The 16,459-nt window shown below is 43.7% G+C and overlaps 1 protein-coding gene across 1 annotated transcript in view; it reads right to left on the minus strand.

The window, feature by feature from the left end:
• Nucleotides 1-15,870, minus strand: part of LOC120041238 (interleukin-6 receptor subunit beta-like) — a 31,624-nt gene extending 15,754 nt beyond the window's left edge. Inside the window, exons 1-2 of the mRNA XM_038986180.1 lie at nucleotides 15,770-15,870; nucleotides 10,054-10,195 (exon numbers count right to left, since the gene is read on the minus strand). Of these exons, the coding sequence (XP_038842108.1) occupies nucleotides 10,054-10,195; nucleotides 15,770-15,842 (215 nt within the window). The 5' untranslated portion in view covers nucleotides 15,843-15,870. The remainder of the gene's footprint in view (nucleotides 1-10,053; nucleotides 10,196-15,769) is intronic.
• Between the last annotated feature and the right edge of the window lie 589 nt (nucleotides 15,871-16,459).

The following is a 16,459-nucleotide window of genomic DNA, read 5'->3' on the forward strand; positions in this document are numbered from 1 at the left end:
TAGGTACATTTCATATTCACAAATGGTCTAATTCAAAATCAAACTTATTTCAATTTATAAATTAATTTAAACAATATGGCACTTACTTTAACTAAAATGAAAAACAAAGGCAGATAAAACTTGTTGTATTATTAATGAATTTGATTTGTTTGTTTAGGATTCCTGGCAATGTAAATTGTTTGTATGTATGCTTGTTTGCATGTGACTATTCCTCTTTTGTTTGTTGATATTTGTTAATAAAAAAAAACATTTAAATATTTATTTTTAAACACGGTCGTCTCGCGTCGAACTGCGCATGTGCAAACCGTCAAATCCAAAGGCACTCCTTCAAGTCGTTTTTGACGATTATTAAAACGTGTCAGTTTGTCAACTTCACGAGGTTTGAGTAATAACAAGTTCAACTACTTAAAGCTACAATATGTAATTTTTTGGGCAACCGGATCAAATTGACATAGAAATTAGTGTTATAGATCTGTCACTCATGGAAAGGAAGTTTAAGAATAAGTACATATGTTCTATGTGCGCTATTTCTATGCTTCCCGTTCTTAAGTTTCGTTTTTGCGTCTTTTACTTTCGGTTTTGTACACGAGCTTCAAACAGCTGAAAATACCATATTGCTGGTTGTGGAAAAGATATTAGATGGTACAATGATTCTCCACACTATACTTGCTTGTTTTGTCACAAACTGAAATTAGGTGAGCTATTACAATTTTAGCAAACATAGTGCATCGTTAAGACATTGGCTCGAATCTAGGTTGTGCCTTTCGATTTCAATAAAATTAACAACTAAAGGAAGAATTTGTCACTTCTCTCATTGACTTCTCAAACCCCACGCCTGGTCTGTTTGGTCTTTTTCTCAAGCGTTCCCGGAAGTTCTGCGATATTGTGGCTCTGGGTTTAGAAACTCTGCTTGTATTTTTTTAACCTAGACTGCTAGTCTAGGTAAGAAAATACAAAGATTAAGGCATCGTAATAATTCCATGCAGAAGCATTTGAAAATAAACATTCATGGGATCAGCGCCATTGCTAACTAGCAACACTGGTCCCATGAATTGCAAAGAGTTATGGTAAATTAGAACACTGTTGTCATGTTTGTCATAACGAGGAGACCAAGGCGCAGCGTGATAAGAAAATGGAAAATGGAAAATGGCAACCTAAATAGGATCCCCAATCAGATACAACGACAAACAGCTGCCTCTGATTGGGAACCAATTCAGGCCACCATAGACCTATATATACCTAGACAAACCAAAACCCCATAGATGTACAAAAACCCCTAGACAATATAAAAACTAAACCAACCACCCATGTCACACCCTGACCTAACCAAAATAATAAAGATAACTAAGGTCAGGGCGTGACAGTGCCCCCCCCCAAAGGTGCGGACTCCGGCCGCAAACCTAAACCTATACGGGAGGGTCTGGGTGGGCATCTAACCTTGGTGGCGGCTCTGGTTCTGGACGCCGCCCCCCTTCTTTACACTGAGTCCGCTCTTGTTTCACTGACCCGTGGATCATCGTCGGATGCTCTGGACTGCGGATCCTCGCCGTTGGCCCCGGGCTGGGGACCCTCGCTGCGTGGATCATCGCTGGATGTTCTGGACTGGGGACCGTCGCTGGAGACCCCGGACTGTGGCCCGTCGCTGGAGACCCCGGACTGTGGCCCGTCGCTGGAGGTTCCGGACTGTGGCCCGTCGCTGGAGGTTCCGGACTGTGGCCCGTCGCTGGAGGTTCCGGACTGTGGCCCGTCGCTGGAGGTTCCGGACTGTGGCCCGTCGCTGGAGGTTCCGGTCTGGGTACTGTCGCCGGACGCTCTAGACTGGGTACTGTCGCCGGAAGCTCTGGACTGGGTACTGTCGCCGACTGCCGAGGCGCACTGTAGGCCTGGTCCGTGGTGCCGGAACTGGTGGTACCGGGCTGGGGACACACACCTCAGGGCGAGTGCGAGGAGCAGGAACAGGGCGTACTGGACTGCCGAGGCGCACTATAGGCCTGGTGCGTGGTGCCGGCACTGGTGGTACCGGGCTGAGGACACGCACCTCAGGGCGAGTGCGGAGAGGAGGAACAGGGCGTACTGGACTGCCGAAGCGCACTGTAGGCCTGGTGCGTGGTGCCGGAACTGGTGGTACCGGGCTGGGGACACGCACCTCAGGGCGAGTGCGGGGAGGAGGAACAGGATGTACTGGACTGTGGAGGCCTGGAGTGTAGAGCTGACAACCCGTCCTGGCTGGATGTTTATTTTCGCCTTGCAAATGCAGGGCGCTGGCACAGGACGTACTGGGCTGTATAGACTCACCGGAGACACAGTACGCAAAGCCGGCGCAGGATATCCTGGTCCAAGGAGGTACACTGGAGACCAGGAGCGCTGAGCCGGCACCCTCCTTCCTGGCTGGATGCCCATTCTAGCCCAGCCAATGCAAGGAGCTGGAATAGAGGGCACCGGGCTAGAATAGCGCACTGGAGACACCGTGCGCTCCACCGCATAACACAGTGCCTGACCAGTAACACGCTCCCCACAGTAAGCACGAGGAGTTGGCTCAGGTCTCCGACCTGACTCATGCAATCTCCTCGTGTGCCCCCCCCCCCAAAAAAAAAATCTTGGGGCTGCCTCTCGGGCTTCCGTGCCAGTCGTGTACCCTCATATCGACGCCGTTCTTCCTGTGCTATCTCCACCTGCTTCCATGACATGGTCTTGTCCCCTGCCATTACCTCCTCCCAGGTCCAGGATGTCCTCCACTCCTCTTTCTCCCGGGTCCAAGATGTCCACTCCTTTTTAGCACACTGCTTGGTCCTTTTTTGATGGGTTATTCTGTCACGTTCGTCATAACGAGGAGACCAAGGCGCAGCGTGATAAGAATACATACTTCTTTTAATGAAGAATAAACACTGAACAAACTATACAAAACAACGTGAAGCTATGAGACACGAGTACTGACAGGCAACTACACATAGACAATAACCCACAAAACGAACATGGAAAATGGCAACCTAAATAGGATCCCCAACCAGAGACAACGACAAACAGCTGCCTCTGATTGGGAACCAATTCAGGCCACCATAGACCTATATATACCTAGACAAACCAAAACCCCATAGATGTACAAAAAACCCTAGACAAGACAAAAAACACCTAGACAATACAAAAACTAAACCAACCACCCTTGTCACACCCTGACCTAACCAAAATAATAAAGAAAACAAAGATAACAAAGGTCAGGGCGTGACAACTGTTGTCTTAACCTTGAAATCTTCAACCTATATGTTGGCTAGATGGTTGTAGTATTTTTTCTTGCATTAGCATAAAGTGCTTATTTATTTTCACCAGCCTTATGATATGCTTCAGACCGGTTGCCTTCTGCCTAGGCACCGAAGCTACACTGCTTGAGTTGGTCCCATGGTTGATTCAGAGCGGTACAACTTTCGCATTATTGTGATGTTAACCTTCCCATCTTTAACCTAGGAGCAAAGCAGGAAGTAAAAGCAGGACGCGTACCCATCAGTATGTGCTGTGATTTGTTGATTAAACTCAATGTATGAGCCACATCAGTTAAAATCATTAGAATTTAAATTTTACATTACCATGGAAATTATTGCATCACAATAGAAGGCAGCCATTGCGAGAGTACCCATGAGTTTCCCAGTCAAATTGCCAGGGTTAGTGGTTCCAAGCCTGTTTTATTCATTCTACAGTATTTCTGTGTGTGCTGCTGCTGCAGGGAGAGAGGTGTTGCCTAGGCAACCGAAGACTTGTTTGCTACAACACCTTGCTTGTTTCAGCAAAGAGCAACGAAGTTTCATGATGTTGTTAAGAGTCCATGTTACCGCGGAAACGGACTCAAACACAAGAATGCCCAGCCGTCCCATCTTCAGTCAGTTGTTTGTTCCACAACATGGTTATGACAGTTATTTTATTTTAATGACAGTTTTCCTCCATAACCGTCGATTACACGGTTATATAATAATTATGCCAGCCCGAGCTGCAGCTTAGCATTGTGAATGTGCATTACCCCACCACCGCGGAAAATAAAGCCAAATTCCCACTTCCCACTTGGTCATGAACGCAGCATAAGAGTCCGGCTCTGATGAGCACTTTGTATCATCTGGTAGGCTGTTTGATTCAGTGCCCTCTGTCTCTGTACAACCCTGTGTGGATGAACCAGTGTCCTCTGTCTCTGTACAACCCTGTGTGGATGAACCAGTGAGAGCTGGTCAAACTTTTAGCTTTCTGCCATTCTCAGTGCAGGTGGTACATAAAGCCCTGAAATCCTTAGATCAAAGAAAGCCTGCAGGTCCTGATGTTTTGGATCCCTGCTTTTTAAATCTGGCAGCTGATTTCATAGCTGAACCACTTACATATCTGTTCAATCTAACCCTGGAATGTAATGAAATTCCAAAGATCTGGAAATCAGCATTTGTCCTACCACTTTTAAAAGGGGGAGATCCAACTCTTTTAAATAATTATAGGCCAATCTCAAAGCTGTCACCCCTGGTGAAAATACTTGAAACCCTTGTAAGTGAACAGCTAAAAGAGTTTTTATTTACTAACTCTATTTTATCAATGTACCAATCGGGCTTCAGGAAGAAGCATAGCACAATTACAGCAGCCATGAAGGTTTTAAATGATATCACTGAAGCCCTTGACAAAAAACAGCACTGTGTCTCACTTTTTATTGATCTCTCTAAGGCTTTTGATACAGTTGATCATGCTATACTGAGGCAGAGATTGTTGAGTGTAGGTCTTTCGGAGCATGCAGTTGCATGGTTTGCTAACTATCTGTCTGATAGAACTCAGTGCACTCAATTTGATGGGCTTATGTCTGTTAAATTGTCTGTCCTGAATGGTGTGCCCCAGGGCTCTGTACTTGGTCCTCTCTTATTCACTATTTATATAAATGATTTAGACAGAAATGTCCAAAATGCACAACTTCATTTTTATGCTGATGATACTGTTATTTACTGTTGTGCCTCATCTCTTACAAAAGCTTTCCAGAACTTGCAAACTGCTTTTTATACTGTTCAACATACCTTGTGTCAATTGAAGCTTATCCTCAATACTGACAAAACTAAACTAATGGTGTTTTCTAATGCAAGAAATAGACCTCTGAACCTTTCACCTGTTACTACCTGTCAGGGCAAGGAGATTGAGGTTGTAACCTCATACAAATATCTTGGAATTCTAATTGATGACGGCCTCTCTTTTAAATTGCATATTCAACAACTTACAAAAAAATTGAAGCTGAAATTGGGATTTTATTTTAGGAATAAGGCCTGTTTTTCTTTTGAAGCCAGAAGGAGGCTAGTATCAGCTACATTTATGCCTTTACTAGACTATGGGGATATTTTATATATGAATGCTTCCGCTCAGTGTTTGAGATCAATTGACACTCTTTACCATGGCACTTTGAGATTTATTTTAAACTGCAAAACCCTTACGCACCACTGCACTTTGTATACCAGGGTTGGCTGGCCTTCTCTAGTCACTCGTAGGCTCAGTCACTGGTATACTTTTATTTACAAAGCCATTTTGGGTTTACTACCTTTTTATTTGGGCATTTTTATTGTTCAGAAATGTGGTGGGTACTCTCTTCGTTCACTGGACTTTATCCTGCTAACTGTTCCAAATGTCCGAACTGAATTTGGTAAAAGGTCTTTTATGTACTCTGTGCCATCGTCTTGGAACACCTTACAAAATAATTTTAAACTGGAAGAACTTGTCCCGATTGGTGTTTTTAAATCACTGATGAAGGATTTTGAGGCTGATTCCCTGACCTGTCAATGTTTTTAATTTGCTGTTTTTGATATTGTTATACTCTTGTGAATTCATGAATGGTTTTTACTAGATTACTTGTAGTTTTTCATGTTGTCTGTCTGTAATTTTTTGTAATGACTTGGTGCTGCCTATCTTGGCCAGGACGCTCTTGAAAAAGAGATTTTAAATCTCAATGAGCCCTTCCTGGTTAAATAATGGTTAAATAAATAAAAAATAAAAAAAGTGGAAAGTGGGAATTTACAACCATAGGGTTAGATATATTACTCTTGATGCATAAAACCTGTGTTTGGCATGGACATTGCCAATGAGGGCTTAGAAAAGTAATAACACGTGATAATAAAAGTAATAATAAATACAAAATGAGTAACGACAACTTGGCTATATACACGGGGTACCAGTACCGGGTCGATGTGCAGGGGTACAGTGCTTCAGAAAGCATTCAGACCCTGTGACCTTTTTCATATTTTGTTACGTGACAGCCTTATTCTAAAATTAACTAAATCCTTTCCCCCCTCATCAATCTACACACAATACCCCAAAATGAAAAAGCAAAAACTGTTTATTTGAATTTTTTGCCTATTTTAAAACATAAAAAACTGAAATAATACATTTACAAAAGTATTCAGACCCTTCACTCAATACTTTGTTGAAGCACCTTTGGCAGCGATTACAGCCTTGAGTCTTCTTGGGTATGACGCTAAAAGCTTGGCACACATGTATTTGGGGAGTTTCTCCCATTCTTCTCTGCAGATCCTCTCAAGCTCTGTCGGGTTGGATGGGGAGAGTCGCTGCACAGCTATTTTCAGGTCTCTCCAAAGATGTTCAATCGGGTTCAAGTCCGGGCTCTGGCTGGGCCACTCAAGGACATTCAGAGACTTGTCCTGAGGCCACTCTTGCATTGTCTTGGCTGTTTGCTTAGGGTTGTTGTCCTGTTGGAAGGTGAACCTTCGGCAGAGTCTGAGGCCCTGGTCGCTCTGGAGCAGGTTTTCATCAAGGATCTTTCTGTACTTTGCTCTGTTCATCTTTCCCTCGATCCTGACTAGTCTCCCAGTCCCTGCCGCTGAAAAACATCCCCACAGCATGATGCTGGCACCACCATGCTTCACCGTAGGGATGGTGCCAGGTTTCCTCCAGATGTGACGCTTGGCATTCAGGCCAAAGAGTTAAATCTTGGTTTCATCAGACCAGATAATCTTGTTTCTCATGGTCTGAGACTCTTCAGGTGCCTTTTGGCAAACTCCAAGCAGGCTGTCATGTGTCTTTTACTGAGGAGTGGCTTCTGTCTGGGCCCTCTAACATAAAGGCCTGATTGGTGGAGTGCTGCAGAGATGGTTGTCCTTCTAGAAGATTCTCCCATCTCCACAGAGGAACTCTGGAGCTCTGTCAGAGGGACCATCGGGTTCTTGGTCACCTCCCTGACCAAGGCCCTTCTCCCCCAATTGCTCTGGCCAGCCGGCCAGCTCTAGGAAGAGTCTTGGTGGTTCCAAACTTCTTCCATTTAAGAATGAGGGAGGCCACTGTGTTCTTGGGGACCTTCAATGCTGCAGAAATGTGTTGGTACCCTTCCCCAGATCTGTGCCTCGACACAATCCTGTCTCGACGCTCTACGGACAATTCCTTCGACCTCGTGGCTTGGTTTATGGTCTGACATGCACTGTCAACTGTGGGACCTTATATAGACAGGTGTGTGCCTTTCCAAATCATGTCCAATTAATTGAATTTACGACAGTTGGACTCCAATGAAGTTGTAGAAACATCTCAAGGATGATCAATGGAAAGAGGATGCACCTGAGCTCAATTTCAAGTCTCATAGAAACAATTCTGAATACTTATGTAAATAAGGTATTTCTGTTTTACATTTAATAATTTTGAAAAAAGTTTAAAAGTAAAAAAAACTGTTTTCGCTTTGTCATTATGGGCTATTGTGTGTAGATTGATGAGGAAAAACGTAACAAAATGTGGAAAAAGTCAAGGGGTCTGAATACTTTCCAAATGCACTATACGTACATATAACTAGGAATAAAGTGACTAGGCAACAGGATAGATAATAGACAGTACCAGCAGCATATATGTGATGAGTCAAAGAAGTTAGTGCAAATATGGTCAGTGCAGATTGTCCGGGTAGCTATCAAACTAACTATTTAGAGGTCTTATGGCTTGGGGGTAGAAGCTGTGTTGGTGTGTGTGGACCATGATAGATCCTTAGTGATGTGGACATCGAGGAACTTGAAGCTCTCGGCCCACTCCATTACAGCCCTGTCGATGTGAATGAGGGGGTGCTTTGCCTTCCGTTTCCTGTAGTCCACGATCAGCTCCTTTGTCTTGCTGACTTTTGAGGGAGAGGTTGTTGCCCTGGCAGTCTCTGATCTCCTCCCTATGGGCTGTCATCGTCGCTGACCATGCCTACCACCGTTGTGTCGTCAGAAAACTTAATGATGGTGTTGGAGTCGTGCACGACCACACAGTTGTGGGTGAACAGGGAGTACAGGAGTGGACTAAGCATGCACCCCTGAGGGGCTGTGTTTAGGGTCATTGTGGCGGATATGTTGTTGCCTACCCTTACCACTTGGGAGCGGCCCGTCAGTAAGTCCAGGATACAGTTGCAGAGGGAGGTGTTCAGTGCCAGGGTCCTTAGCTTAGTGATGAGCTTGGAGGGCACCATGGTGTTGAACGCTGAGCTGTAGTCAATGAACAGCATTCTCACATAGGTGTTCCTCTTGTAAAGGTGGGATAGGGCAGTGTGGAGTGCAATAGAGATTGCGACATCTGTGGATCTGTTGGGGCGGTATGCGAATTGGAGTCGGTCCAGGGTGTCTGGGATGATGAGTACCTTGATGTTCTTGGGCACAGTGACTATGGTGGTCTGCTTGAAACAAGTAGGTATTACAGACTGGCTCAGGGAGAGGTTGAACATGTCAGTGAAGACACTTGTGTGGAGTAAAGGTGATCTAGAGTTTTGTCGTCTGTAGTTGCACAGGTGACATGCTGGTAGAAATGACCTAAGACAGATTTAAGTTTCCCTGCATTATAATCACTGGCCACTAGGAGCGCGGCCTCTGGAGGAGCATTTTCTTGTGTGTTAATAGTGCCATACAGCTTGTTGAGTCTTAGTGCCAGCATCGGTTTGTGGTGGTAAATAAACAGCTACAAAATATAGATGAAAACTCTCTTCGTAAATAGTATGGTCTACAGCTTATCATGATGTATTCTAACTCAGGTGAGCAGAACCTCAAGTCTTCCTTAACATTAGAGAATGCACACTAGCCATTGTTAACAAAGAGACACACACCTCGGCTTTATACCTCTTCAAACAACACAAACAACGCAGTTTGCACTCTTTCAGTTTGTTTGCCAACTCATAGAAGTAGTAAAAACATTTTTTTGACTACTTCAAAATGGAGATGGCCTCAATGGCACTGCCCGAGTGCTCACAGATGCCATAATGGGACATATATAAAGATGATATCTCTATCATTCTCTGTGTTTACCACACATGAATGGAAGAAAAAAAATCCCCCAACTGGTAATTACTAGAGGGAAACTTGTCTGTTTCACTCGCTTGAATGCTTTATCTGAGATTGACACGTCTTTCTGTCGATGGCCTCTCTGTCAAATAAATGATCACTATTTCAATATTTTATGTGGACTGACAAGGAGGTACGGAAAGACACATAAGCCCGGCCCTGGCACGGGCAGAACCATTGAGCCATCTCCATTTTGAATAAGTCCATTTTCTTCTTCTACTACTTCTATGAGTTGGCAAACAAACTGAAAGGGTGCATACTGCCATCTAGAGTGTGTTGTTTCAACAGGTATAAAGCCAAGGATGGTGATTTACTACCACCTACAGTTATGGAATGTTTACTCACGAGTATAATTCATTGGCTGATCCCTCCTGATGACCTGGATGGAATCATGTGATCCTTCCTTCACCCATAGGAAGTCCCACCCAGTTGACTACTTTAAAATGGTGAATCCTTTGATGACAATATCCATGCCAAATGGGTTTTATCCATATAGAGTCCTCTATCTAAGGTTATGGTGGTAAATTCCCACTTCCCGCTTGGTTACAAACGCAGCATTAACCCATCGGATTCTAAACACCACGAGTCACCGCGGGTTTCCAAACACAGCGAATTAACAGCTATTCTTGCATCTGTGTAGGAACAGTATATGATAGTTATGATAGCCTATGTCTGGGTCATTTGTGAATATGATTATATATGTCCTGTATATACTGTATTAAGATGGGATGTATACAGGCTATAGTAGACATGTATTTACCCCTCCGTAGAATTCCAATGCAGGCTGTAGGAGGTGGGGATCTGTGGGTCCTGTCCTGGATCCCAGAAACAGTGGATATCTGCCTGTCGTCCCTCCGTATAGGGGATGTGACACTGCGGAGCAGAGGGAGGAGATGGAGGGCCTGCAGAGAGTGAGGGAGACAATGAGGAGGGAGGTAGAAGTGAATTTCAACTGATAGACAAAAAGAGACAGACAAAAAGAGACAAATCCAATCAAAGTTTATTTGTTATGTACACAGTTTTGCAGATGTTATCACAGATGCAGCAAAATTCTTAAGTTTCTATCTCCAAAAATGCAACAATATCTAGCAATACAATAATAATACACACATAATCCAAAAGCTAAAAGAAATAATGAAAAATGAAGACATATCAGAACGAGCAATGTCAGAGTCTGGAATATAAATAATATATATATGAATATGATGGTGTGTATAGACAGTATGGACACTATGTAAATAGAAAAGGATTGTACAGCAGTAGTTTTGTAATTGTTTTATTTTTTTATTTCACCTTTATTTAACCAGGTAGGCCAGTTGAGAACAAGTTCTCATTTACAACTGCGACCTGGCCAAGATAAAGCAAAGCAGTGCGACACAAATAACAACATAGAGTTACACATGGAATAAACAAACATACAGTCAATAACACAATAGAGAAAAATGTATATATACAGTATATATACAGTATATATAGTATAAAGTATATATACAGTGTGTGCAAATGAGGTAAGATAAGGGAGATAAGGCAATAAATAGGCCATAGTGGCGAAATAATTACAATTTAGCAATTAAACACTGGAGTGATAGATGTGCAGAAGATTAATGTGCAAGTAGAGATACTGGGGTGCAAAGGAGAGAAAAAAAGAACAGTATGGGGATGAGGTAGTTAGGTAGGATGGGCTATTTACAGATGGGCTATGTACTAGAGGTCGACCGATTATCATTTTTCAACGCCGATACCGATACCGATTATTGGAGGACCAAAAAAGCCGATACCGATTAATCGGCCAATGTTTTTTATTTATTTGTAATAATGACAATTAGAAGCATACTGAATGAACACTTATTTTAACTTAATATAATAAATCAATCAAATCAATTTAGCCTCAAATAAATAATGAAACATGTTCAATTTGGTTTAAATAATGCAAAAACAAAGTGTTGGGGAAGAAAGTAAAAGTGCAATATGTGCCATGTAAGAAAGCTAAAGTTTAAGTTCCTTGCTCAGAACATGAGAACATATGAAAGCTGGTGGTTCCTTTTAACATGAGTCTTCAATATTCCAGTTAAGAAGTTTTAGGTTGTAGTTATTCTAGAAATGATAGGACTATTTCTCTCTATACCATTTGTATTTCATATACCTTTGACTATTGGATGTTCTTATAGGCACTTTAGTATTGCCAGTGTAACAGTATAGCTTCCGTCCCTCTTCTCGCCCCTACCTGGGCTCGATCCAGGAACATATCAACAACAGCCACCCTCGAAGCATCGTTACCCATCGCTCCACAAAAGCCGCGGCCCTTACAGAGCAAGGGGAACAACTACTCCAAGTCTCAGCGCGAGTGATGCTTGAAGCGCAGCGAAGAGCTGCTGGCAAACGCACGAAAGTGCTGTTTGAATGAATGCTTACGAGCCTGCTGCTGCCTACCATCGCTCAGTCAGACTGCTCTATCAAATATCAAATCATAGACTTAATTATAACATAATAACACACAGAAATACGAGCCTTAGGTCATTAATATGGTCGAATCCGGAAACTATAATTTCGAAGACAAAACGTTTATTCTTTCAGTGAAATACAGAACCGTTCCGTATTTTATCTAACGCATGGCATCCCTAAGTCTAAATATTGCTGTTACATTGCACAACCTTCAATGTTATGTCATAATTATGTACAATTCTGGCAAATTAATTACGGTCTTTGTAAGGAATAAATGTCCTTCACACAGTTCGCAACGAGCTAGGCGGCCCAAACTGCTGCATATACCCTGACTGCCACAATCGGTGTCCAAAAATACCGATTACCGATTGTTATGAAAACTTGAAATCGGCCCCAATTAATCGGCCATTCCGATTAATCGGTCGACCTCTACTATGTACAGCTGCAGTGATCTGTGAGCTGCTCTAACAGCTGGTGCTTAAAGTTAGTGAGGGAGATATATGCCATTCAGTGATTTTTGCAATTCGTTCCAGTCGATGGCAGCAGAGAATTGAAAGGAATAGTTATATAGGATGAGCCATGACTAGAATACAGTATATAAATATAAAGTGGGTAAAATATTATTACAGTGGCCTCCCGAGTGTCGCAGCGGTCTAAGGCACTGCAGTGCTAGGCGTCACTACAGATCCAGGTTCGATCCCGGGCTGTGTCGCAGCTGGCCGCGACCGGGAGACCCATGAGGCGGTGCACAATTGGCCCAGCGTCGTCCGGTCCGGGTTAGGGGAGGGTTTGGCCGGCCGGGATGCCCTTGTCCCATCGCGCTCTAGCGACTCCTGTGGTGGGCCGGGCGCATGCACGCTGACACGGTCGCCTGTTGTACTGTGTTTCCTCTGACACATTGGTGCGGCTGGCTTCCGGGTTAAGAGAGCAGTGTGTCAAGAAGCAGTGTGGCTTGGCAGGTTTGTGTTTCAGAGGACGCATGGCTCTCGACCTTCGCCTCTCCCGAGTCCGTACGGAAGTTGCAGCAATGGGAAAAGACTGTAACTACCAACTGGGGAGAAAAAGGGGTAATTAAAAAAAATAATAATAACATTATTAAGGTGACCAGTGTTCAATGACTCTATGTACATAGGGCAGCAGTTTCTAAGGTGCAGGGAAGAGTACCGGGTGGTAGCCGGCTAGTGATGACTGTTTAACAGTCTGAGATGGCCTGGAGAAGCTGTTTATCAGTCTCTCGGTCCAGGCTTTGATGTGCCTGTACTGTCTCCACCTTCTAAATGGTAGAGAGATGAACAGACCATGGTTTGGGTGACTGAGGTCCTCGATGAGCTTCTTAGCCTTCCTGTGACATCGGTGCTCTAGATGTCCTGGAGGCCAGGCAGTTTGTCCCCAATGATGTGTTGGGCTAACGGCACCACCCTCTGGAGAGCCCTGCGGTTGAGGGTGGTGCAGTTGCCGTACCAGGCGGTGATACAGCCCGACAGAATACTCTAGGTGGTGCATCTGCAGAAGTTAGTGAGGGTCTTAGGGGCCAAGCTGAATTTCTTCAGCCTCCTGAGGTTGAAGAGGCGTTGTTGACCATTTCAGGTCCTAAATGATTTGCATGCTGGGGAACTTGAAGCTTTTGACCCTCTCCACTGCAGCCCTGTCAATGTGGATGGGGGCGTGCTCTCTCCGCTGTCCTTCGTTTTGTTGACGTTGAAGGAGAGGTTATTTTCCTGGCACCACTCCGTCAGGGCTCTCACCTTCTCCCTGTAGGCTGTCTCGTTGTTGTTGCTAATCAGGCCTACCACTGTTGTGTCGTCTGCAAACTTGATGATTGAGTTGGAGACGTGCGTAGCGGTTTCACGTAAACAGATAGTGAGAGAGAAAGAGAGAAATAAAATCCAGATGACATTCACCTTTAAGGCAACTGTGCCAGTTTAGCGTTCCTTCTGTTGTCATTGCCATCCTCTTGACCTAGACCCCCCCCTCACACACACACACAACGTTGAAACCACAAGCACACACTGAGAGCGTTTCAAGGAACATGAAGCCCAAACAGGAAATGATAACAAGACAGAGATCTTGCGAGGTGATGACACCCTTCCTCTCTCAGAGTTCCTCTCCTCTTCTAGTATCAGTATGAAACATAAAATCATAACCACACACTAAGGGTTGTGTTCATTAGGCACCAAACAGACGAAAAACGTCTGAAACAGGGTGGAACTACCTGGACTTTTCCAATAAGAAACACTCATATGCGTTTTCCATTTAAAATGTTTTCCGTTGCCTTCTATTATGAACACAACACAAGGTCCATAGCATATGTGATATGACTAACAGGGTGGTGATTAGGAACCATTTACCTCTTGGTCCCCTACGCATTAATTAAGAATGATACTGATATGATCTCTATGGAAGGTTGTGTTGAATAAAATGAAGGAAATGGGGATGCATAAAGTCTAGCAGATGTTATAGCGGGTGCAGCGAAATGCTTGTGTTACATTGCATGTCAGAGCAAAAACCAAGCCATGAGGTTCAAGGAATTGTTCTTAGAGCTCCGATTGTGTCGAAGCACAGATTTGGGGAAGGGTACCAACACATTTCTGCAGCATTGAAGGTCCCCAAGAACACAGTGGCCTCCATCATTCTTAAATGGAAGAAGTTTGGAACCACCAAGAGACTTCCTAGAGCTGGCAGCCCGGCCAAACTGAGCAATCGGGGGAGAAGGGCCTTGGTCAGGGAGGTGAAAAACCCGATGGTCACTCTGACAGAGCTCCAGAGTTCCTCTGTGAAGATGGGAGAAACCTCCAGAAGCACAACCATCTCTGCAGCACTCCACCAATCAGGCCTTTATGGTAGAGTGGCCAGACAGAAGCCACTCCTCAGTAAAAGGCACATGACAGCTCGCTTGGAGTTTGCCAAAAGGCACCTAAAGAACTCTCAGACCATGAGAAACAAGATTCTCTGGTCTGATGAAACTAAGTTTCAACTCTTTGGCCTGAATGCAAAGCGTCTGGAGGAAACCTGGCACCATCCCTACTGTGAAGCATGGTGGTGGCAGCATCATGCTGTCGAGATGTTTTTCAGCGGCAGGGACTGGGAGACTAGTCAGGATCGTGGGAAAGATGAATGGAGCAAAGTACAGAAAGATCCTTGATGAAAACCTGCTCCAGAGCACTAGGAACCTCAAACTGGTGCGAAGGTTCACCTTCCAACAGGACAACGACCCTAAGCACACAGCCAAGACAACGCAGGAGTGGCTTCGAGACAAGTCTATGAATGTCCTTGAGTGGCCCAGCCAGAGCCCGGACTTGAACCCGATCGAACATCTCTGGAGAGACCTGAAAATAGCTGTGCAGCGACGCTCCCCATCCAACCTGACGGAGCTTGAGAGGATCTGCAGAGAAGAATGGGAGAAACTCCCCAAATACAGGTGTGCCACGCTTGTAGCGTCATACCCAAGAAAACTCAAGGCTCTAATCACTTTCAAAGGTCCTTCAACAAAGTACTGAGTAAAGGGTCTGAATATTTATGTAAATGTTATATTTCAGTTCTGATATTTTTATGGGGTATTGTGTGTAGATTAATGATGGAAAAAACGAATTGAATACATTTTAAAATAAGGCTGTAACTTAACGAAAATGTGGAAAAAGTCAATGGGTCTGAATACTTTCCAAATGCACTATAAATACACAGTATGTATAAACAGTATAACAAAAATGCAATGTACAGTAGTAGATATATTAAAATGAGATATGTGAAGAATACAGTACATGAATACACAGTGTGAAAAACAGTATAAAAGAAACGGTCCAGTGTTTAATAATAAGAATGAACTAATAACATAGACATACAATCAGATCAAACATATAGATCAGCATTACGGTTTAGTCCATTTGAATTATTTGAAGAAATCCCAGAGCTGATCAGTGAATGGTGGATCTGAGGGTGTGTCAAATAGAGATTATAAATAGTCACAAGGAAAATTTCCTGGTCACATGACTTTACCAGGAAAAAGATCTGGGATCAGTCCAGTGTGAAGGACTCACCTGGTTGAGGTAAGCAGGTGTGTAGTAGGAGCAGCAGGATCAGCAGGAGGCATGGGACTCTGGGCCATGCCATTACTCACACCACTATGCCATCAGCACCTGTGGAAAACATACACACACATTTCTGGGTAACAAATAAAAAGTACCTTACTGTGATTGTTTTCATTTAAAATGATCAACAACAACATAGCTTCTTAACAAAGAGCGATTTACAAAGCAAGAATTTTGCAGGGACTGTCTGGGAGGGATTTGAGTAGGGAATGGAAAACTGAAAACTAGCTGTTATTGGCAGAGAGGTTTGAAACTCTCTTTCTTATTGGTCTATTAACTCATTTAACGCCAGGTGATGTCACCAGGCATGTAAAATCTCCATCCCACCAAAACAGACTGAAATGTCAGGTGGCCTTTTCAAACAGCTCCTACACTAAAATGGCATTATCATAATTTTCACAATTTCACAGTATTATTCCAACCTCATAGTGTGGAAATATATTTAAAACACAGGAGCATCACTGCACTGGGCCTATAGTCCTTAATTGAAATAATAACAAAGTGGTCAACCGCCTCTGTTTTGGTAAAAAGATGAGGGATAGGCCTGGAGAAATGTAACCACTCTCAAATTCATAGACAGGGCTATGAATGCAAGGACTGACCATGCATGATATCAAAATTATAGTGTTAACCATGCTT

The sequence above is a fragment of the Salvelinus namaycush genome, unplaced genomic scaffold (assembly GCF_016432855.1).
Source record: "Salvelinus namaycush isolate Seneca unplaced genomic scaffold, SaNama_1.0 Scaffold421, whole genome shotgun sequence".
NCBI lineage: Eukaryota > Metazoa > Chordata > Actinopteri > Salmoniformes > Salmonidae > Salvelinus > Salvelinus namaycush.